The following is a 25,040-nucleotide window of genomic DNA, read 5'->3' on the forward strand; positions in this document are numbered from 1 at the left end:
CCGCCGCCGCCGCCACTGCCGCCACCGCCGCCAGGCGCGGGCGGGCCGGGGCTGGGCCACCGCGGGCTGGGCGGCCGCGCTGGGGCGGTGCCCGCCCCGCCCTTCCCGCCCGGCTCCTTACGTAACCTCGTGGCCCCCGGGCCGCGGCAGCGAGCCAAGAGGCGGGGGGCACAGCAGTGTGTGCGCCGTCCCCCGCGCCGCCGCGCAGTCGCCGCTTTTCTCTCGGGCCACCCAGTCCTCGGTGACGGCCCCGCGTTGGCGCGCCCCCGCCCCACGCCGACCCGGGGGCCTGGCGCAGTGCCACCAACATCCTGCCTGATGGACGAAAGTCCCATTCGCACCTGGTGGGGACTTTGTGGCTACCTTTACTTTGCAGATAAGGAAACCGAGGCCTGGGGAGGGTAAGTGATTTGCCCAAGGTCACACATTCAGATTAGAGTTCGTTCGGGTCTCCAGAGTCTGAGATGGGCATAGCTGTGCCCCTCCTTAAAGCCCACCTTCATCTTCCTGCCAGTTGCCCGGCCGAGTGGCCTTAAGGTAAACGCCACTGTGAAATTCCAGAAGCCAGTGTGGCAGAGAAGAGCCTACAGCCCGCGGCAGGTGCTCTGGGCTCTTTCCTGGATAAAAATGAGATGAGGGCTCCCACCTGAAGGGCCAGTTTTAAGGAGACTTCATCAAGCTTGGTTTTATCCTTAGAGCAAGGGGAATTAGGATGGCAAAAGTAGAACTTGAAGAAGAGCAGGCTCTCTTTGTCCCCTTTCTACCTATCAGGTCCTGAGTTTCTACCAAAGGCTGGCACTGGGACTAACCTACTCTTCATCCCCCCGGGCCTTCCACGGGATCATCTTCTGCTGAGAAAACACTGCCCACATAAGCCTGGCATCTCAGGACAGTAAAAAAGAGGCAGGCCGGGCGCGATGGCACACACTTGTAACCCTATCACTTTGGAAGACCGAGGTGGGTGGATCATTTGCAGTCAGGAGTTCGCGACCAGCCTGGCCAACATGGTGAAACCCTGCCTCTATTAAAAATACAAAAATTGGCTGGGTGCGGTGGCTCACGCCTGTAATCCCAGCACTTTGGGAGGCCAAGGCGGGCAAATCACGAGGTCAGGAGATCGAGCCCATCCTGGCTAACACGGTGAAACCCCGTCTCTACTAAAAATACAAAAAAAAAAAAAAATTAGCCGGGTGTGGTGACGGGTGCCTGTAGTCCCAGCTTCTCGGGAGGCTAAGGCACAAGAATTGCGTGAACCCAGGAGGCAGAGGTTGCAGCGAGCCGAGATCATGCCACTGCACTCCAGCCTGGTTGACAGAGTGAGATTTCATCTCAAAAAAAAAGGAAAAAAGAAGTCAAGGGACAAGCAGATGGAGCACAGGCACACCCTGCCTTCACTTCTCTTGGGACCACAGCTGTCACCTAACCTCCAACTCTCCTTATAGGGGCACCAGCCCCCTTCTCATCTGTGCTTCACACTGTGGTCAGTAATTTCTCAAGTACAAATCTGATCATGTTGCCCTGTAATATCCTTAAGTGGCTTTCTTCCCACCATTCTTGGGATGAAAACCCAGATAATGAACATGGTCCTACAAGGCCCTGCCCCTCCAACCTCCACTGCCCTTTCTAGCCTTTCCTCCTCCCACTCTCTGCCTTGCTTCCTACACTCCAGCTAGCAGGCCATCCTTCCTGCTCTAGGGCCTTTGCACATGCTATTCTGTTTGGGAAGATTTTTCTCCTCTCCTGGCTCAGTAACCCCAACTGTCTTGCCTTGTTAATTCCTACTCATTCTTCAGACCTCAGTTAAAACTGTCACTTCCTTTGGAAGCTTTACCTAATACCCTGGGTGGGACATACTTTTTCTTCATTGCACTTGTTTGTATTATATAGTTGGGAAATTACTCAGCTGCATCTGCAAACTCTTATGAAGCCATATCTTTTTGCTCATCATTGTATCCCCAGTGCCTACAAGTGTGCCTGAAGATCCTCCACAAGTATGTGGTGAATGAATGAATAAGCATCAGACCATAGACCACAAAACTGGCCAGGGTCTATGAGCACAGGTGAGTCTGTGTACAGCTTAGGCTGATGAGCTCTTGATCCTAGAGGAAGTTTATCTACCACAAGCTGAATTCCAAAGACCAGGGCTGAGCCAGGGTACTTGAAGGGAAGGTGTTTCTTGCAGGGTCAAGGAGAGAAGTCAGCAGGAGAATGAATAGCAGGAGCCACCCAGCTGGAGTAGGGGTACCGGAAGATAGAGCCCCAATGTGGAGGGGCCAAACGCTGAACATGAGTTTCCTTTTGCTCCACTGATGGAAAGGGCACACCCCCATTACCTTGGCAAGATGCAACGAGGCAAACCCGGTGGGTGGTGAATCACTCTGTCCACTTTGCGTAGTCAGTGGCGATGCTGGAGGTATGAGCCTACATGAGGTTAAATACTGATTAAAGTGACTGTCACTGTGGGATAAAGGCTGTCACCCTGAGATGAGAGAAAACAGTGGATCCGAAAAAATTTGGAAATGGATGCCCCTCCTTTCTCCAACTTATGGCTGCCATCCATGTGGGGAGTGGCCTCCACTCCTCTCCTTCAATCCCAACAACTCCAGGCACAGGTCGGGTCCTGCTTCTTGGGAGCTTTTTCAGATCGTTCCAGTTCTCAGTCTCATTTTCTGGGGCAGTCCTTTCTGGCAGTATTTCATCATCAAGGAATCCTTCCTCGAGAGGGGCCACTTGATTTCCCCATCAGTGTCCCTCCATGGAAGCCAATATAGTCACCCTTTTTCTGTGGAAACTCCTATCCCCGTGGTCTCCATGGCTCAGTAGTGAAGGGAGATGATCGATGAGGTCTGTCCTTTCAAGAAGCCCAAAGTGAAGGGGAGAGAGATTCTGTGCTGGCTGGAGGTTGAGGCAAGACTGAGAAGGGTCTTTGTAGGCCAAAGGACTTAAATATCCTTTTAGGCTGAGCAAGAAGAGCCAGTGAAGGGGGCTGGGGGTGTCAGTGGGGGGCAAGGTCAAAGATATGAGCAAGAGGGATGGTCCTGGAGAAAGCGGGAGAGGATGGATCCAGGCTCAGCGGGAGGAGTTAGCCTTGGAGAAGGTAGAAGCTGTTGTCCCAGGGAAGGCGAGAGAGGTTGCAGGAACTCTTGCCGGGTGCACTGCTTTTTCCTAAAGGAAGCAAGGACACCTACTGAGCATGCATGAGAGGGAGGAGATGGGACAGAAGCCAAATTTGAAACAACACTGTTAGGAAAATACAAACTGGTATTTGGATAGATCTTTGGTTGGGAATGAGCAGGGCAGCAATGCCCACAGAAGTCCAGCCCAGGAGGGCAGACCTTGACCAGCATAAGCTCAGGGACTCAGAATGTTTGCTATTCTGTGCAGACAGCAGAGGCTTCCAACATCTGATTGCCAGGCAAAGGCAGTTGGTCTGAGGAACATTCTACAGTCTAACCCAGGCAGATCAGATAACTGTGAGTAGCTCACCAGAGAGTATATCCGAGCCTGGGGAGCTAAGGAAACAGGCAGCAGCTCCATGCGTACCCTTCCTCTTCTTTATTGCTCACAAATTCTCCTGAGCATCCTGAGCAGGGAAGCACTGTGTCTAATACAGTAACATTCCACAGCTCTGGGCTCTTGAGTCTCAAAAGCTAGCTCCCAGGCTCCCAGAGAAATGGCTGCTTCTAGGTCTGGGACAGGGAAAATACAAGATGAGCATCTTGTGGTACTGGAAAGTAAGGAAGTACTCAAAAAAACAAAAGGATGGGGCATGTGGAAGGGACACAGGAGCCAACTGGAAGAGCTCCCAATGGGCAAAACTGGAACAATTTGAGCAACAAAGTGAATCATGTTGTATAAGATTATAGCCCAAAATATAAAATAAGTATACATGAGTTCATACTGATATAAATTATTGAATAAGTAAATAAGTGGAGAAGAGACAATCTCTCTTATGGTAGATGTTCCCCCCTCCAGGAGGTAGAGTTTAATGCCACCACCACCATCACCCTGTCCCCACTTCCACTTGAGGGTGGGCTGGTCTTAGTGTCTTAGTGATTTGCTTTCAAAGAATATAGTATGGAGGCCCAGTGCGGTGGGTCACACCTGTAATCCCAGCACTTTGGGAGGCTGAGGCGAGTGGATCACCTGAGGTCAGGAGTTCGAGATCAGCCTGGCCAACATGGCGAAACCCTGTCTCTACTAAAAATACAAAAATTAGCTGGACATGATGGCAGGTGCCTGTAGTTACTCAGGAGGCTGAGGTAGGAGAATTGTTTGAACCTGGGAGACGGAGGTTGCAGTGAGCCAAGATTGCGCCACTGCACTCCAGCCTAGGGGATAGAGTGAGACTCTGTCTCCAAAAAAAGAATATAGTATGGAAGGGAAAAATAGGAACTTTACAGTGGAAAAACCTGGCAGATACTACCTTACAAGTAATGAAAATTAGCATCACCAGTGATGTCCCGTTGATACCATGTATCCCCCTCCTAGGGTGTGATGAGAAGGGCACTTCATCTATGTGATATTTTTTCCCAAAACCCATAACTCCAGTTTAATCATGAGAAACACATCAGGCAAACCCAAATTGAGAGATGTTCTGCAAAAGACCTGACCAATACTCCTCAAAACTGTTCAAGGTCATCAAAGCCAAGAAAAGACTAAGAAACCGCTACAGACCAGAGGAGACTAAGGAGACATAACAACTAAATGTAGTGCAGGATCCTGGATCAGATCCCGGAACATAAAGAAGAAAAACGGGTGAAATCCAAATAGTCTGGAGTTTAGTTAATAGTTACGTGCCAGCATTGGTTCCTTAGTTATGACAAATGTGCCACGGAAATGTACGATGTTCATAGGGGAAGCTGGGTAGGGATATATGAGAACTCTCTGTATTACCTTGGCAACTTTTCTCTAAATCTAAAATTATTCCAAGATTAAAAGTTTGTAAAAAATAGGGCTGGGTGCGGTGGCTCACACCTGTAATCCCAGCACTTTGGGAGGCCGAGGTGGGCGGATCAGGAGGTCAGGAGATCGAGACAATTCTGGCCAACATGGTGAAACCCTGTCTTGACTAAAAATACAAAAATTAGCCGGGCGTAGTGGCGCACACCTGTAGTCCCAGCTACTCAGGAGGCTGAGGCACAAGAATCGCTTGAACCCAGGAGGTGGAGGTTGCAGTGAGCCAAGATCGCGCCACTGCACTCCAGCCTGGTGAAAGAGCAAGACTCTATCTCACACACACAAAAAAAAGGTTGTAAAAAATAAAATAATCAGCAATATCAGAAAAGTGAGCTTGTAGACCACTGAACAAGTCATTTATCAGGTAATACCTGAGGATTTTGAAGTGTTCGAATAACTTCAAAGGCAAGCCACTGAAATCACAGTTTTTCATTTATTTTATTTTATTTATTATTATTATTATTATTTTTGAGACAGAGTCTCACTCTGCTCATCCAGGGTAGAGTGCAGTGGCAGTGGCGCGATCTTGGCTCACTGCAACTCCCACTTCCCAGATTCAAGCGATTCTCTTGCCTCAGCCTCCCCAGTAGCTGGGACTGCAGGTGCATGCCACCACACCCGGCTTTTTTTTTTCTTTTTTTGTATTTTTGGTAGAGACAGGGTTTCACCATGTTTTGATCTCCTGAACTCGTGATCCACCCGCCTCGGCCTCCCAAAGTGCTAGGATTACAGGCATGAGCCACTGCGCCCAGCCTGTATTTTTACTTTCAGCAGCAAAATTAGGCTCACCATGTACATGCATAATGTTATTATTAGTGTGCTCAGATTTCTGGTATGGCTGGGACTTCAAACATTTTTTTTTTCTTCTAACAATAAAAGGTCAGTTCTTTCAACTGCATATGAAACAAATGTCTTATTAAAGCCATTAATTAAAGGGATAACTGTCGGGTATTATGTAGCTATTAGATTATATTTGTGAAGCTTGTAGAGTAATATAGAAACATATTTATTCTTTCAATAAATGTTGATTACCTGCTATGTATCTGGCACTGTGTTGGGCATTAGGGATAAAGTGCTCAGCAAAACAGACAAGTCCTTCTGTCACAGGACTGTAAGATTGTGTGAATGGTATTAATCAAATAAACACGCAAATATATAAACTACTATCTGTGTGAATAGGAGACCTAATTTAGGTTGAGGAGGGTGGTCAGGAATGGCCTGTTAAAGACACATTTAAAAAGATGCTTGATGGCTCGGTGTGGTGGCTCATGCCTGTAGTCCCAGCACTTTGGGAGGCCAAGGCAGGCAGATCACTAGAGGCCAGGAGTTCAAGACCAGCCTGGCCAACATGGCAAAACCCCATCTCTACTAAAAATACAAAATCTAGCCAGGCATGGTGGTACACGCCTGTAATCCCAGCTACTTAGGAGGCTGAGGCAGGAGAATCACTTGATCCCAGGAGGCAGAGGTTGCAGTGAGCTGAGATTGCACCACTGCACTCCAGCCTGGGCGACAGAGCGAGACTCCATCTAAAAAAAAAAAAGAAAAGGCTTGAAGACAAAGAGGCATCAGTCAAGGGGAGCATGAGGGGAGGGTCCCAAGCAGAGGAAACTGAAAAGGACCTGAGGTGGTAGAGAATCAGGCTGTTTTGAAGAGCTGGGAGAAGGCCAGTGTGGTTAGAGTGCAGTGAGCTTAGCAAAGCATGGGTGAAGTATGCAGGGCCCTTTGGCTGGATTAAGGATTTGCAATTTATTCAAATGCAGTGAGAACCCACTGATGGGTTGGGGAATGCCATGATCTGGTTTATACTGTTAAAAGATCATTCACTCCTGGGAGAAGAGGGGATAAGAAGAGGACAAGAGTAAAACACGGAGACTGATTAAGAAGCTCTAGACAAAAGATAAGGGTGGAGATGAAGGGAAGTGGATTACAGATTATAGATGTTTTAGAGGTAGACTCAACAGGACTTGGTGGATGGGATGTGTATTAGGATATAAAGTTAAGTTTGTAAAATCTGAATTACAGCTGTGCTTATAATTATGTAAAATTAGAATATATGGACAAGGCCTGGAATATAGAAAATGAAAAATTTTATTAGGATGGCAGAAGGAATGCAGGGTAAAGGCATCAGTATTGGACTCAAACCTGCATTAAGTCCTGGCTGTACCATTGACTATCTGTGACCATGGGCAAGTTTTTAACTTCTCTGAGCCTCAGTGCTCTCATCTACAAAGTGGGGATATCTCTTTGGACTGTTAAGAAGAGTGAATGAGGCCAGGTGTGGTGGCACACACCTGTAATCCCAGCACTTGGGGAGGATAAGCTGGGTGGATCACCTGAGGTCAGGAGTTCAGGACCAGCCTGACCAACATGGTGAAACCCTGTCTCTACTGAAAATATAAAAATTAGCTGAGCATGATGGCACATGCCTGTAATCTCAGCTACTCAGGAGGCTGAGGCAGGAGAATCACTTAAACCCAGGAGGCAGAGGTTGCAGTAAGCCAAGATATAGCATTACTGCACTCTAGCATGAGTAACAGAAGAGAGACTCCGTCTCAAAAAAAAAAAAAAAGAAGAGTGAATGAGATCATATCTGTAAAGTGCTTAGCTCAGTCCCTAGTATAGTACATCTTAAATACATTACAGGTATTATTATTATTATTATTATTACTGGCTATAATGGTGGAACTAAGGTGACATTTTCATTTATTGTGACTGAATTAATATGGTGAAAATGGTTCTTATATAATCAACATTTTAAAATTTAGTAGTCATTTTCAGGATTCTGAAACTGCCCCCACCATGGAAACAGCTTGTGTACTTCCTGCCAGATACCACTTTGCCAACCTATATCCAGAGCCCTCCATAGATTCAGGACCCCTCTACAGGGCACCTAAGGATCAGAGAAGATGATTAATAGATGACACCAGATCAGTGTGGGACCACCAGCCCTAGCCCTTCTGTTTCCAATCAGGCCAAGGGCCTGCCCTTAGGAAGGTGAGCTATAAACGATTTCCAAAAGTCCCATCTGTCCTCTGCCTCTCCCATCCAGGGCTCTCCTAAGTCTATGTGTCCTGGATGCCTCCAGAGATTTTGATAGCATCTACTTATTTATTTATTTATTTATTTATTTATTTAGACAGAGTCTCACACTGTCACCCAGGCTGGAGTACAGTGGTGCGAGCTTTGCTCACTGCAACTTCTGCCTCCTGGGTTCAAGCGATTCTCCTGCCTCAGCCTCCCAAGTAGCTGGGATTAGAGGCATGCGCCACCATGCCCAGCTAATTTTTTGTATTTTTAGTAGAGACAGGGTTTCACCATGTTGGTCAGGCTGGTCTTGAACTACTGACCTCATGATCCACCTGCCTTGGCCTCCCAAAGTGCTGGGATTATAAGTGTGAGCCACCGTGCCCAGCCTACCCATTGATTTAATCTTAACTGAGCACCTATTTTGAGCCAGTCTGTGTCCTTAAACAATAAGCTAAATATAATGTAACTGAGGTATGAATAAAGTACTTCCTGCAAAAGGCTTCAAAAAGGGGATGTGTGAGTTGGGTCCTCAAGGATGTATAGGAGGGAAGATCATTTCTATGTCCCGCAACGAGACCAGCACATGCTGAGGCACAGGGGCATTAAAGGCCATGACTTATACAGGAAATGACAAGAATGTCCATGTGGTTGGCTCAACAGTGTTATGGGAAGTGGCCAGGAAGGACAGGTAAGTTGGGACCACTCTGTAAAAGACCTCTAGGTCATGTTAGGAGTTTGGACTTGATTCTGAGGCCACAGGGAGTTAGTGGAGGTTTTGAAGTAGGAGGGTGGCATGATCAGACTTGTGTCTTAGCTTCCCTGGCAGCAGATGGGAGAAGGCTGTGGAAAGGCAGGCTGGAAGCAGGAGAAGCTTGTCAGGAGGATCTTAGCAAGACCCCAAGATTGGGGAAGGACAGGAAGTGTCATAATCAGCCCCCAGTGAGGTTAGGAGCCTGATTAGAGAGAAGAGCCAGGGACTCTAGCAATGCAAGGGCCTGGGAAGCTGTAGCTGCTGGGAACAGAGGTGGGGGGTCAGTCAACAAACAATCCAACAACCTTTTTGAGAGGACTTCGGACCTCACTGGCTGCCTCCCAGCAGAATTCAATTCCAAGAGGCAAAAATAGAAATGACCACATGAATAGCCCAGCCAGCTGCAAGTGCCCCAGGGGCATCCTGATTATGCTGCCCCATGCTCTGAGCTGTCACACTCACTGTCACCTTTACCCCTATCAACAGGTGTCTCCTCCACTAGACTATGATCTTCAAGGACAGGGTCCCTCCCTGGGGTTTTCTTGTTCTGTTTGGGCTCTATCCTCAGGTAAGCTCTCTTCTGGACTCCCATCTCACATTCAAGTCTAGCAAATTCCCAAAGAGGTCAAGCCAAAGTCTCCGAACTAAGCCTTACCGTGTCTGACTGCCCTGCCTTGGGGCACAGGCCGATTCCTGAGCCCATCACTGTGGCCAGAGGAATGGAATGTCCTGATTGGCTCAGTCTGGGTCACATGTGGCCCTGGGCTGAGGTGTGGAGGCAGCTTCTGACAGAAGGCATGAAGTGGGTGTAGGACTGGGGCAGACACCCAGAGGAAAATCAAGGTAAATAGATTCAGGGTGGTGGCCAAAACATAACACTGCCCACTGTTGGCATATAGTTATATTTGTTTCCCATTGGCATGCACAGAGTTGCTGTTGGATAATAGGTAGTTAAAGGCAGAGCACAGTCATTGCAGGTTAAGCAATTCCTGGAGAAGAACTTGAAAGGGCCGGTCTGGAGAGTGGGCACAGTTCTGAGGATCCAAGGCATAGATGGTAGAAATATATGCATTAAACCAGTCATTCTCAACCTTGGCTGAACATTAAAATCACCTCTGGAGACTTGACAAAATACCAGTGCCAGGGCTCCACCTCCAGAAAGAATGATTTAATTGGTCTGGGTGGTGCCCAGGCATCGGTAATCCTTTAAACTGATTACGATTCCGATGTGCAGCCAGGGTTGAGAACCACTGCCCAAGTCTCGGTGTTCGAAGAGAAGTAGGTGTGATACCCAGAGCCCCAAGAGTTTAGGAACTGGTGGGAACAAAAAGGAGGACATCCAGCTCACTGGCTGGGCTCACATGAGATTTAGGGTTCCGGAGAAGAACTAAGAAATCCAAAGAATTTGTAAGGCCAGGGAGGTGCAGTACCTCCTGTGAACACATAGCAGAAGGAATTAATTCTGAAGTTGGCTAACTTTCTCTGAGAGAGCCTGGAGTTCTAAGAACTATTTGCCTCCAACTGGCAGTGGTAGAACGAGAAGGTGCCTGTGTGTATATCTGGAAAGCTGGCACGGGTCAGGTTCAGACAGGTGAGGCTGGAATTGAGAGCCATGCCTCAGGTAGACTCAGCAACACTAGGGATGAGTTAAGAAAATGGTGGAGTCATATATAGCTGAGGCTTCTAACTGGAGACATTGGGTAGAGGGTGATACCTCTCAAGAGGGGGAGAAGTAGCAGCAGCAAGTCAGAGAAGTGAGATAATTGTGCAATTTTGGACATGCTGAGATGCAGGAATCTGAGGAACAAATAAGAGGAGATGTCCAGTGGGCAGTTAGATATTACAGGTACACAGCTTGGAAGGGAGACTTGGGAGCCATCAGCAAGTCAGTATCTGAACGTGGGAAGTGTGTGTTGAACAGAGGTGGGGCTGAGGGAGACATTGAGGGAATCACCAGGGAGGAAAGTGAGGCTGTGAGGATGAAAGAGTGGCCGTTAGTATCCAAGGGGCCATTCTGTTCTAATGTGGATCAATCCCCCGCTGAATCAAATATCAACTTTTTAAAAAACGAGATAACTCCTTGCCAGTATACTAAGAGCAAATAAAAACAAACAAACAAAAAAATATTAATACAAAATAGAAACAAGTGGGTTTTCAATTCAAATGTAGCAAATATTTACTGAACGCCTACTATGCGCCAGCCTAGCCGCAGATGGTGTGGCTGGCATGGTTAGCTTATCAGGCACCTGGCCCCACTCCTACTCTCTTCTTCAGCCCCATCTGGGAAGCCTTGGTAGTTCTGGTTCCTAGAATCTTTGTTTCAGCTGATCCACCAGTTCTATGTGAAGTATCCTACAAATCTGGGGTCCTCACAGTAAGGAACACCTTTGCGGGAAGCTGCCTTCACCTCAGCTGCCCAGCAGGCTTTAGGCTTTGTCTGTTCCACAAAGCCCTGGCCTGTGCTGGGCTCCATGTAAGACCTGGCTTCTGCTCCAAGGTCCACCTCCAGGTCTTTCCCAGCTCCTGTGTAGGGCAGAGATGCCTTATTGGGCTGTTGGCCCCAAATGAGCAGACCGATGAGATGGCATTTCCAACATCTCTCCAACTGCTCACCCCGCAGGGTCTTCAGGAATTTCCTTTCTGTCACTTCCAAGTTACAACACCACAACAGTTTCCAGCAAGTCACTTGGAATCAAGACAATACTCTTCTACTCACACAAAGCAAGGGGCTGGTTAATCTCTCACAGTCCCCACCTACTAATATAGATTTCCTCTTTCACTATTTGCTTTGGGTTCCTCATCCCCTCATCTATCCAGCAAATGTTTCTCGTGCCCAGGTTGGAGGGTACTATGAGGGTTGCCTCTGTAACAGACCCCTCCTTTTAGAAATTTGCTTTCAACTACATATGACTTATTGTTCTCTTGGCACATGCCATCTCTCCATTTGCCTAATTTTCCAGTCTACTGATTCTTTACCTCCTTCAAAACCATCATGAAAGTTGAGTGTTCAATCTACTTTACTCAAGTATCCCTTTAAATTCCTGTGCTTCACTGGTTTATCACTTTGTGAAATGTCTTCCTCAGTTGGTTATTGGATATACTGTCTCCTAAACAAGTTTTTTTTTTTTAATTGTGGTAAAATATACATAACAATAAAACTTACCATTTTAATCCTTTTTAAGTGTAGATTTAAGTGGCATTAAGTATATTCACATTATTGTGCAATCCTCACCATTATCCCAAACTCACACGTTTTTGTTTTTGATTTTTGGTTTTTTTTGAGATGGAGTCACCTAGCCTGGAGTGCAGTGGCGCAATCTTGGCTCACTGCAACCTCTGCCTCCCTGGCTCAAGCGATTCTCCTGCCTCAGCCTCCCAAGTAGCTGGGACTACAGGTGCCTGCCACCAAGCCTGGCTAATTTTTGTGTCTTTAGTAGATATGGGGTTTTATCATGTTGGCCAGGCTGGTCTCAAACCCCTGACCTCAGGTGATCCACCCACCTCGGCGTCCCAAAGTGCTGGGATTACAGGTGTGAGCCACTGCACCCGGCCCACACAAACTTTTAAAAATGTCCAGAGGCTGGGCGCTATGGCTCACGCCTGTAATTGCAACACCATGGGAGGCTGAGACGGGCAGATCACCTGAAGTCAGGAGTTTGAGACCAGCCTAACCAACATGGCGAAATGCTGTCTTTACTAAAAATATGAAAATTAGCCAGGTTTGGTGGTATGCGCCTACAATCCCAGCTACTTGGGAGGCTGAGGTAGGAGAATTGCTTGAACCCAGGAGGTGGAGGTTGCAGCAAGCCGAGACTGCGCCATTACACTCCAGCCTGGGCAACAGAGCGAGACTCTGTCTCCAAAAAAAAAAAAAAAAAAAAGTCCAGAAAGTGGGGACATGCTTAGTTCACTTTTTGTTCCTAATTCTGAACATAGTATATGCCTCATACTCTTGGCTAATTAAAGCAGATAAGAGGTTTAATATAAAAGGTACCACAGTGACACCAATATCAGTCCATCAAACTACTTCTAAACTACTTCTTATTAAAACAAGAGGGGTAAAGCTAACCAAGAGAAAAGGGAGAAAACATAAACTTATTCCAGCTGGGACCCAACATCAGGCTAGACTTGACCTTGGCCATAGGGGCTAAGAGCCCAAAGCCCCTGAAGAAAATAAGAATGAGGCCTTGCCAGCTGGGCACAGTAGCTCACACCTGTAATCCCAGCACTTTGGGAGGCTGAGGCAGGCAGATCACAACATCAAGAGATTGAGACCATCCTGGCCAACACGGTGAAACCTTGTCTTCTTGTTGTTGTTGCCCAGGCTGGCATGTAGTGGTGCAATCATAGCTCACTGCAGCCTTGAACTCCTGGGTTCAGGCAATCCTCCTGCCTCAGTCTCCCGAATAGCTGGGATTACAGGTGCATGCCACCAAACCTAGCTAATTTTTTAAAGTTTTTATAGATATGGGATCTCCCTATGTTGCCCACAATGGTCTCAAACTCCTAGGCTCAAGTGATCCTCCTGCCTCAGCCCCTCAAAGTGCTGGGATTACAGGCATGAGCCACCACACTGGGCCTGCCATCTCTTCTGAAATGACATGGACCCCTGTGGAGTCCCCAGTCAGGCTAAAAATTTAGCTGACAGGAAACAAAAGCACTAGGAGGAACAGACTGAGCCCATTACTACTGAGTAACAGCCCTGGAGCAACTAGAAAGAACAGTGTTTCCCCAAACTTGCCTCATCATATGAATCACACAGGCATCCATTAAACATTCCGATTCAATACTTCTGGGATGGGGTATGGGAACATGCATGTTTAATAAGCACCTGGAGTGATTCTTATGAAAGGCAAATTTGGGAAAGAATGAACTGGAGTATTCCTTTAGCAAAGAGGGGCTGACCTAGCTGTCTGGAGCTGTGAAGGTAAAGGCTCCCAGCCAGTCTTATCATGGGATCCTGGGAGCTCCTCAGACCACTGGCTGCTTTTACCAACTCAAAAATCCTATGGGCCTGCTGCTTCTGCACATTTGGCCTTTCCTCCTCCAACATCCTCCATGCAGGGCCTCTTACTTCCACCTCTGCTGCCAAAAGCCTTGGATGATCCCAAGTTCTGGCAGCCCCATCCCCTGGCTGCTTCCCTACAACTGAGCATTGACAATGAGATGTAGTCCTAATTTAGAACTAAAGAACCAGGTATTCTTTGGCCAGTTATTACTTAGGAAATGACTACAGATAGCTGGTGACATTATAGTCTACCTTTAGATCCAGCTGGGTCATTTTATGGAAATAACTTGGGCAGTTTATATCTACTAAATCTGAGGTCAGTGTTTACAGAGGAAGACACTGGACACCAACTATAATTGTCAGAGCTGAAATTTCACCTTGGGGCTCTCCTGATACAAGCTTGCCGAATGGAGCCTGGGAGGTTCATTCACGTTCAGGCTGCTCCAGCGGGTCTCCCTGCCTACATATGGCACAATTGTACCATCACCATTCCCTTCCTAAAACTCCTCCAGGTCAGAAAGGGTTACGATAAAACAGGCTGATGAATGCCATTTGGCTAGAGATTCAGATGTTTTAATTAAGCAACTGCTTATTTCTTACAGGTCAAGCTGGACCTGTAATTAATTTAGCCAGTTAGGCTTTGTTTTAATTAAAACACAATTTCTGCCGGGCATGGTGGCTCACGCCTGTAATCCCAGCACTTTGGGTGGCCGAGGTAGGTGGATCACCTGAGGTCAGAGGTTCGAGACCAGCCTGGCCAACACGGTAAAACCCCGTGTCTACTAAAAATATAAACATTAACTGGGTGCAGTGGTTTGCATCTGTAATCCCAGCTACTCAGGAGGCTGAGGCAGGAGAATCGCTTGAACCTGGGAGGCAGAGGTTGCAGTGGGCCGAGACCACACCACTGCACTCCAGCCTGGGTGACAAAGTGAGACTCCATCTCAAAAAAAAAATAAAAAAAACATAATTTCTGAAATAATCCCTGTTTATCTTCACTTCAGAAAGTTTACAGAAAGCAGTATTTCCTTGGGAAGTCAAGAAGTGTTATGCAGCAGGAAAAGGTTCCGTCCTCTATAGGTTTGGGAAATACTATGCTAAACAAAGTGAAATAAGTTTCTTTATTCTTTGTTTTTAGGACCTTTAATATGTCAATGTAGACTTAAGAAATTCCAATAAATGAATACAATGTACTATATTTCCTTCCTCCCTTTCTTCCTTCCTTCCTTCCTTCCTTTTTTTGAGACAGGATCTCACTGCATTGTCCAGGCTGGAGTGCAGTGGTACCATCCTAGCTCACTGCAGTCTCGAACTCCTGGGCTCAAGGGATCCTCCTGCCTCGGCTTCTCTATTAATTGGGACTACAGGCACACACCACTATACCCGCTAACCTTTGTATTTTTTGTAGAGACGAGGTCCCACTATGTTGCCCAGGCTCGTCTCTAACTCCTGGCCTCAAGTGATCCTCCCATCTCAGCCTCCCAAAGTGCTGATATTACAGGTATGAGCCACTGTGCCTAGCCTATATATTCTAAATTAGATGAATTTATTCACAATTAATCCTTAGGTAGTTTTCCAGAGAACATTTTAGGAAATGCTCAAATAAAAGAGCCAATTTGACCTAATAGAAATAAGCAGTTGCTACTTTGTCTGATCTCAGGTGAATATCTCCTACCTCTGAGGTACTATTCTCTATAACCATAAAAACCACTTCTTGGGTTAAGGGGTAGAGCATAGTGGTTAAGTAAGAAGGTTGTATTGTATTTGGATTTGTATTTGGCCTCCCATACTTATTAATCTCAGATGTGTTATCTAACTTCTCTGTACCTCAAGTTCCCTAGCTGTAAAATGGGCAATATTGGTACCTCCTCTCAAAGGCTGTGGTGAGAATTAAAGGCACACATTGGGCTATTATCAAGCAGCAGAGTGCATTGACTCCTGAAGAGAAGTGGGTCCTCAAAGCCCATTTTTTTTATTTTCCAGCAGATAAAAGAGGGGTCATGGGGCCAGGCGTGGTGGTGTAGGCCTGTAATCCCAGCACTTTGGGAGGCCGAGATGGGAGGATCACTTGAGCCCAGGAGTTAGAGGCCAACCTGGGCAATATGGCGAAACCCATCATTACAAAAAATACAAAAATTAGCCAGGCATGGTGGCGTGCACCTGTAGTCCCTGCTACTGGGGGTGAGGAGGTTAAGGCAGGAGTATGGCTTGAGCCCAGGAGGTCGAGGCTGTGGTGAGCCAAGATTGCACTACTGCACTCCAGCCTGGGTGACAGAGTGAGACCCTGTGCCCCCAAAAAGAGGGGTCACTTTAGAGGGTATAACAAAGTTGGCATTGGGAGTATGGTAGAATTGAGGAGTGAATGGAAGGAGTAAGCATAAGCTGAAGGGGGCCATTATGCTGGAGCTCAAAGTATCTGGGAGGAAAAGTGGAGGTACAGGTGAGAGTAACAGGCCCAGGGTGAAGGGGAAAGTTCACTAAAACATGGAGAAAAAGGAAAATAAAAGAATCAAGTCAACCTTGTAACAGATTATATAAAAATACATGCCTATGTGGGTCAGTAAGTATATTATAAAAACAGAATAAAAGGAGGGGAAAAAGAAAACAGTCAACTTCACAATTTCTTTAAGACAGCCTTAGCTGTAGCCTATGACTCCAGTGCACACCCTGTTGCTCCCTGACTCTTAAGGAGGTTGACAACGTAGGATACTAGTTTGGACAGTGTGCAAAAGTGAATTTTACTAGGAGTCTCCAGCAGAAAAAGGAGTCACCCAGAATTGCATAAAACAAAAGCGGGGAAATGTTAAGATACTAATAGCCAAGAGGTAGAATAGAGAGGTTCCTCCTGGTGACTTGCAGGGCTAACCTGGGACCTCTTGGATTAGGATTTCAGTGGTCTCACTGGCATTTCATGACTGACATCTACTGCCACACAGCAGTGTGGGTTACAGTGGGCAAAGATGTTTCTCAGAAACTCTTCAGAAAACGTGTGTGAATGAAACTAATAGCATCTTGTCCACCTTCAGTCATCTTCAGATAAGAAACTTTAACTTCCTCAAGATTTCATGATGGCTGAGAATGAACTTACTAGGTCAGTTCTGAGAAAAGTAGTTTGGTCTCTTTAAAACCACAATGCAACAAGTCAACTCTAAAAAGGATGTTTGTGGCTGGATACGGTGGCTCACACCTGTAATCCCAGTACTTTAGGAAGCCAAGGCGGGAGGATTGCTCAAGTTCAACAACAGCCTGAGGAACATAGTGAGACCCTGTCTCTATAAAAAGAAAAATTAGCTGGGTATGGTGGCACACATCTGTGGTCCCAGCTACTTGGGAGGGAGGCGGGAGGATCAATTGAGCCCAGGAGTTAGTTCAAGGCTGCAATGAGCTATGACTGCCCCACTGCACTCCAGCCTGGGTGACAGAGGAAGACCCTGTCTCTACATAACTAAATAATAAAAATAAAAAGGATATTTGTGAGATGTTCAAATATGTGAAAATTGAACACGATTCTTTGATTATATTAAGGAATAATTTTTTAGGTATGATAATGTAAGTTTTAAAAAAAGAGCTCTTAGCTTTGAGAGATACATGCTGAAATACCTACAGTTTGCTACAAAACAATCCAGTGGGTGTGGAGAAGTGGGTCAGGGTATAAATGGAGTTAGTTTGGCCATGAGTTGCTAATTGTTGAAGGTAGGTGGTAGGTATGTGATGGTTTATTATGCTGTTCTACTTTTGCATATGTTTGGAATTTTCCACTAAAAACTCCACAAAGCAGGCCAGGCACGGTGGCTCACGCCTGTAATCCCAGTACTTTGGGAGGCCGAGGTCGGTGGATCATGAGGTCCGGAGTTCAAGACCAGCCTGGCCAACATGGTGAAACCCCACCCCTACTACTAAAAATACAAAAATTAGCAGGGCATTGTGGTGGGCATCTGTAGTCTGTTACTTGGGAGGCTGAGGCAGGAGAATCACTTGCACCCGGAAAGCGGGGGTTGCAGTGAGCCGAGATCGCACCACTGCACTCCAGCCTGGGTGACAGAGCAAGACTCTGTCTCCAAAAGAAAAAAAAAAAAGTCCACAAAGCAGAGATATCTATGCCTGTGCAGTGGCACAGGCAGGCCATCTCATGTATATGTGTAAATATAATAGGTATTTTACTCATGTATTCACTCATTCAAAAATATATAACATATTGTGACAAAATTCACATAACATAAAATTCACCATTTTAATCATTTTTTATTTCTTTTTTGTAGAGGTAGAGTCTCACTATGTTGCCCAGTCTGGTCTCAAACTCCTGGGCTCAAGTGATCCTCCCGCCTCAGCTTCCCAAAGTGCTGGGATTATAGGCATGAGCCACCATGGCCAGCCATTTTTAACCAAAGCGGAATTTAGTACTTTCACAATGTTATGCAACTATCACCACTATACAGTTCCAAAATATTTTATCACCCCACAAGGAAACCTCAAACCCAGTTAGTCAGTCAGTCCTCATTCCTCCCCTAGCCCTTGGCTACCACTAATTTGCTTTCTGTCTCTATGGATTTGCCTATTCTGGATATTTCAAATAAATTCAACACATTTCTTTAGATTTAAATTTTATTTATTTTTATAACTAAAACATTCACAGGTTTAAAGTTCAAAAGGGTCTGCAGTGAAAAGTCTCCCTCTCACCCCTCTTCCCCAGCAACACAGTTCCCTATCCAGAGGCATCTTTCCAGAAATTAAAAATTCCTCTTTCTTTACCCAGATGGTAGTATTCTATACACACTGTTCTGCAGTTGGCCTTACTTCACTTATCTCAGGGATCACCTTGTAACAGAACAAAAAGAGCTTTACTTTTACAGGTGCATAGTATTCCACCATTTCAGACTGTGTTTCACACAGTTAAGTGCTTTGGGGCTGCAGAAATTAACAAAATATGGTCCTTGTCCTAGGCAGCTTAAAGTCTAAAAAGTACTTTCTTTTGAGAGGGAGTGTGGAGACAAACTATAGGTTTCAGCTTCAAGGCTGATCATAATCTCAGCTCACTTCACAGCCAGACTATCTGGAAGGAAAAAAAGAGATCTAAAGTAAAGTGGTCTGAGAAATATTGGGGGATTGGCTAGCAGATGTTGGCAAAGGTGACAGCAAACTGCTGCCTCTCTTCCACCTTATTCCCTAAGACAATTGATCACATCATTTATGTCCTCTCATGTTTTTTCTGATTAGAAAAGAAAGGGATTCTCATTGAGGAAATTTAGAAAGTGGATGGAGAAGCAGAAGAATTATCCATAGTTGTTTGTAAGCATGTTAAATAGCTGCTTAAAACTGCACTGCATTGACACACCATAACTTAATAGCTCCCTGTAGGAAAACAGCATACTGCATGGCAAGAGTCACACCATCTTGAGGAGAAACTGCCATGATGTTTGATCTCCACACACAAAGGTATTCTGCAGTAAGGTCTTGAAACAATGCTGTACATAGATAAACCCTCATAAAGATGCTTACCTAACCTCCCCAGTGGTCATGAATCTTGGAAGAAAGTCTGAAGACATGACCAGCTGCACGTCTTTACCCTAAAAGCTTGCTATTTACAAAGGATACTTTCTGGAGGGCGGATGCGGGGATCTACCATTCTCATGGCTGCCTAGACATCACTTCTGTTCATAAGTCCCTATTAAATGTTTCCTTCTGAGAAGCTGGGTTTGTCAGCCTCTTTCTTCGGCCTCTAAGCTCCCTCAGCCTTTGTGGGTAGGTTCGCATACACCTACTGACCGAGGAACACTCCTCATTCACTTCCACATTTTAGAGATCCAGGAACTAAAGCTACAATAAATGTTTATTTAAGGAGATGAAGAGACATCTAAGTGCATACAGTAAATGAGACAGGTAAGACATGGAGCCAGACATTTTATTTGAAAATTATCTTTATGAAATTGAAACCATAGTAATAAATAAACTTAGGGAAGATGCAGGGATAGAAAGAGAACAGTAACTGAAAGTTAACACTTCAGAGATTCCAACAATTACTGGATAGTAAAAATAAAAATAAAAAACTCTATGAATGAAATAGAGGAAGAGTCACTTAAATAGAACCTTTGTATTCTCAGCAACTATAGAAGATGCCTGCCAAACACATGCAATAAATGTTTGTTTAACTGAAATGAACACAACAGCTGGATGAAGAGAGACCTAGGATATCTGATGGGGGTGAGAGAGGATTATCATGTGAAAAATCACTCATGCCTAAACACTGTGAGGATTGTACATGGTAAGTCAGGGGCAAAGGCTCCATCCAGCTTATAGGTGGTAGCTGAGGTCATAGGAATAGATACAATTGCACATGCAGAGTATGCAGAATGAGAAGAGATCAAGGGGAGGGTCCTGGGCACACTGACCTCAGAGACAGCAGGGTCACGACTGCTAAAAATTTTGAGCAAGACCTCCTCAACCTGACCAGAAACTCTTCTTGACTGAGGCAGGGGGAGGACAGAGCTGTCAGCAGGGCTTGGGGACTATTAGGAGTTATCTAGATCAGCAGATGATTTGAGAGGGCCCAAGAGAAGAGGAGGCCTATGTTTTGGGGCCTGAGAGAGGTCTCTTATCACCAGTGATTTTGTCACCAGGGCTCTGACAAATGGACAGGACACTTCCTTCCAAACAATGTAATTTTCCCTGAAAATGGACCTAATAACGTGCCTCACATTACCATCAAGGCTAAATTAGACTCCACTGACTCATAATTCTATTTTTATCTTTGGTTTTGATCCTTACTTCCCATACAACTCGTAAATGACAGCACTGCTCTTCTTCTACTGAATAATCTATTTCAAGGATGGGCAGTGGAGACTCTGTAGTTGTGTGTGCTATTACTACCTGTGCCACAGTAGAATCCTGTATAGTATTCATGTCGAATGTAAAGGAAAAGAGAACATACAAAATAAAGTAGATATCTTGCTAGGTAAATCCTCTGAGATAAAATTTCTTTATAATGGAGTCAGCTGTGTAAGACAAAACATGGCCTCTTCTTGCCATGCTGTTTTGCATGGATCTTGTGGCTAAGAAAGAGCCTTTGACTACAATAATATGTGGGTAAAAATATCTCCAGCTCCTGTTGGACTAAAAATGGCTCAAGATAAATAAGCCTTATCGCTGGCAAAATTCAATTCCCTTTGACAGATATTTGCTAATCACCAGCTGTGTTCCAGAGCCTGTGCTGAGGACACAGAGGTGAAAAGCCATAGTCCATGGCCCCTGGTAACAGCTGGATACCCAGACATGAGGAAGGGACTCTCTGAATTATTGATGGGAAGAAAATAGTCCATTCAAAGGGAAGATGTATTCCTCATTGTAAATTAATACACGGGCACCTGTTTACTGAGACCATCATGAGCTTGGTTAACATAAGCCAATTCTTGATAATGAGCAGCTCTGGATTTCTGGATGTCTTCAGGTAAAGATTGGGCTCTGGATTGTGCCATAGGTGCAGGTAAGTAAAATTATGGGGGGTAGGGAAGAGGAAGCTCATGTGCTCCTTCCTGCAGTCTAACTTTCACAGGGCACTGGGGCATGGCTCGTTTCTAACATTGGTGATTCCTATCCTTTCTCAAGAATTTTGAATCAGATGAGAGAGCGAGTGAGAGAGAGAGAGCAAGAGAGACAGACACACACACACACACACACACACACACAAAGACAAACAGAAGCTGTTGAGGAGGCAGAGCTGCTAAGGGTATCATTTTTTTTTCTACTTTGACACCATTTTCAAATAAATTTTAGTAATTGTGTCACTATCCAGCCTGGATGGATAGCCAACTTCACTTTGACATTTCTCTTTAGATGCAACAACCTTATAGTGGAGAATTTATTTAAAATTTTAAATAGATTTTAGAGGATTCTTGGAAGCAAGAAACTATGGCTTTTGCCATTAATCTCTGACTGTGCTAAAATCAGTCCAGTTCTGGGCCAGTGCTTCAAAACCCTTCCTCTACTGTGGAAGGACAGAATAGAACTGATATGGGGATGAGGGAGGGAACTAACTATTTCTGCCACAGCCAACAGTAATATGACTGTCATCTTTCCAAGAGGTACATCAGGACACAGACTACTCAAAGGTAGATGTCTGGACACTAAGATTTTATTTTATTTTATTTTATTTTTTGAGACGGAGTCTCGCTCTGTCGCCCAGGCTGGAGTGCAGTGGCGCGATCTCAGCTCACTGCAAGCTCCGCCTCCCGGGTTCCCGCCATTCTCCTGCCTCAGCCTCCCGAGTAGCTGGGACTACAGGCGCCCACAACAGCGCCCGGCTAATTTTTTGTATTTTTAGTAGAGACGGGGTTTCACCGTGGTCTCGATCTCCTGACCTTGTGATCCGCCCGCCTCGGCCTCCCAAAGTGCTGGGATTACAGGCGTGAGCCACCGCGCCCGGCCGACACTAAGATTTTAATCATTAACTCCTGCTCTTAAGGTTTTCCAGACCCAAATCTCCTCTTCTGTTCTCTGTGCCATATTATCCTGGGGTTTCTTTTTTTTTTTTTTTGAGATGGGAGTCTGGCTCTGTCACCCAGGCTGGAGTGCAGTGGCCCGATCTCGGCTCACTGAAAGCTCCGCTTCCCGGGTTCACGCCATTCTCCTACCTCAGCCTCCCGAGTAGCTGGGACTACAGGCGCCCGCCACCACGCCCGGCTAATTTTTTTGTGTGTTTTTTTTTTTTTTTTAGTAGAGACGGGGTTTCACCGTGTTAGCCAGGATGGTCTCAATCTCCTGACCTCGTGATCCACCCGCCCCGGCCTCCCAAAGTGCTGGGATTACAGGCGTGAGCCACCGCGACCGGCCTATCCTGAGGTTTCAACCAAGTGCTTCAAGGTTGTATATTCAAGCTAGGTTGCTAGCTTCCTTCCTTCCTTCTTTTGCTCTTAGGTATAATTTACCTACCATAAAATTCACCCATTGTAAATGTACAATTCATGATTTGTAGTACATTTATAGCGTGTGCAGCCATCACCCCTGTGTAGTTTCAGAACATTTCCATCAGCCCAAAAAGATCCTTAATGCTCATTTGTAGTCAATCCCTATCCTATTCTAACCCAGGCAATCACAAATCTGCTTTATGTCTCTATCAGAGCTTCTTTTTTGAAGAAAATTTTTGCCTTAACCATCCAAGAACTCCTGCATCTCTACCTGAAGGTGGGGTGCTCTTCTGGATAAGAATACAAATTATATTCTTAAAGTTTTGCAATAGAATGCAACTTTATGCCAGTGTGTCTGTAGAAGGCCATGGCCAGGTCAGCCATGGAAAGCACCCGAGTGGAAATAAATAGAAAATTCTCCTGCCTCAGCCTCCCAAGTAGCTGGGATTACAGGCATGTGCCACCACGCCTAGCTAATATTTTGTATTTTTAGTAGAGATGCGGTTTCTTCATGTTGGTCAGGCTGGTCTCGAACTCCTGACCTCAGGTAACCAGCAAACGGGGTGCATGAAACTGAGGCCGCGAAAAAAAACAGAAGAGAAGAGGAGGGAGGAGGGGAGGGAGGAGGGGAGGAGGAAGGGAGGGGAGAAGAACAGTTGGGTGCGTGAAATTTTAAGAAATGGAAGTGCAGGTGCAAGAGGAATTTCAGATATGGATAAAGTGACGGAAAATGGAGCGCTAAGCAGTGAGCCTGCAGTTCTACATGTTTGGACCTGGTGGACATCTTACTCTGTGTGAGTTCTCAAGAATCATTAAATTTGGGGTATACCTCCGTGAGGTACACATGCCTGGCATGTAGTAAATGCTCAATATTTACTACATAATGGTAGTCCTAGTAGTCTTCACATTTTAACATGGTTGTTTTCATAGGACAATGATAAAATGTTTGTATTAGAATCCCTCGTCAAGCCAAGTTAGAGTGTTTTATTTTGGTTTGAGAAACAGTGAGGAACTGTTTGTTAATGCTTATCTAGGCTACAGAAAACACATCATAGTTCATAAAATCATTATAATCTCATTTTGGAAGCAGGAAACTGAGCCTCAGAGAAGTATCTCGGCAAAGTCACTCAGGTCATCTGCATCCATCTAAAGCCAATGTCTGGCCAGGCACGGTGGCTCACACCTGTAATTCCAGCACTTTGGAAGGCCGAGGTCGGCAGATTACATGAGGCCAGAAGTTCGAGACCAGTGTGGCCAACATGGTGACACACTGTCTCTACTAAAAATACAAAAATTAGCCAGCCATGGTGGTGCACACCTGTAATCCCAGCTACTCGGGAGGCTGAGGCAGAAGAATCACTTGAACCCAGGAGTCTGAGGCACGAGAATCACTTGAACCCAGGATGCGGAGGTGGCAATGAGCACAGATCGCGCCACTGCACTCCAGCCTGGGTGAAAAAATTAAGCCAATGTCCTTCCCACTTAAAAATACTAAAGATCGGCCAAGCGCAGTGGCTCACACCTGTAATCCCAGCACTTTGGGAGGCAGAGGCGGGTGGATCACCTGAGGTCAGGAGTTTGAGACCAGCATGATCAACATGGAGAAACCCCATCTCTACTAAAAATACAAAATTAGCTGGGCGTGGTGGCGTGTCTGTAGTCCCAGCTACTTGGGAGGCTGAGGCAGGAGAATTGCTTGAATCCGGGAGGCGGAGGTTACAGTGAGCCGAGATCGCACCACTGCACTCCCATCTGGGCAACAAGAACGAAACTCCATCTCAAAAAAACAAACAAAAAAAATAATAAAGATCTCCATACAGCAAAGGTTCACCACTCACCTATGGGAAGGGCAGACTTCTACGTACCACAGCAACAACAGAGTCAACACATGACAATGTCTAATTAGAATGAATATGCTCTAATCTGAGGAGAGAGACATATTTCCCCAGGTGAGTGAGGGTCACAGCTCATATTCCAAATATGATTGGGATGATATTACACAGGGGCTCCCTGGGGGAACTTGGGAGAGACTAGTAAAGAGCTCTGTGAGTCAGCCCACAGGGAAATGCAGCAGTCTTGGAGTGTGTCTCTGAAGAGTATTCTACAAAAGAATTAGGACCCACAGAATGGGGGAAGATATTTACAAACTACCCATCTGACAAGGGATTAACAACAAGAATACATAAGGAGGCCAAATAACTCAATAAGAAAAAATCTAATAATCCAAAAAAAAAAAAAAGCAAAAGATGTGTTTTTGTTTGAGACTAAGTCTTGCTCTGTCACCCAGTCTGGAGTGCCATGGCATAATCTCAGCTCACTGCAACCTCCACCTCCCGGTTCAAGCAATTATCATGTCTCAGCCTCCCAAGTGGCTGGGATTACAGGTGCATGCCAC

At 45.7% G+C, this 25,040-nt stretch overlaps 2 protein-coding genes across 2 annotated transcripts in view; both read right to left on the reverse strand.

Annotated features, from left to right (window-relative positions):
* Positions 1-25,040, reverse strand: part of HOMER2 (homer scaffold protein 2) — a 135,530-nt gene that overhangs the window by 98,426 nt on the left and 12,064 nt on the right. The window lies entirely within an intron of this gene.
* C7H15orf40 (chromosome 7 C15orf40 homolog) overlaps positions 2,335-25,040 on the reverse strand; it is a 58,550-nt gene continuing 35,844 nt past the window's right edge. Inside the window, exon 4 of the mRNA XM_009210811.3 lies at positions 2,335-3,165. Within this exon, the coding sequence (XP_009209075.1) occupies positions 3,070-3,165 (96 nt within the window). The 3' untranslated portion in view covers positions 2,335-3,069. The remainder of the gene's footprint in view (positions 3,166-25,040) is intronic.

This window comes from Papio anubis, chromosome 7, assembly GCF_008728515.1.
Source record: "Papio anubis isolate 15944 chromosome 7, Panubis1.0, whole genome shotgun sequence".
Taxonomy (NCBI): Eukaryota; Metazoa; Chordata; class Mammalia; order Primates; family Cercopithecidae; genus Papio; species Papio anubis.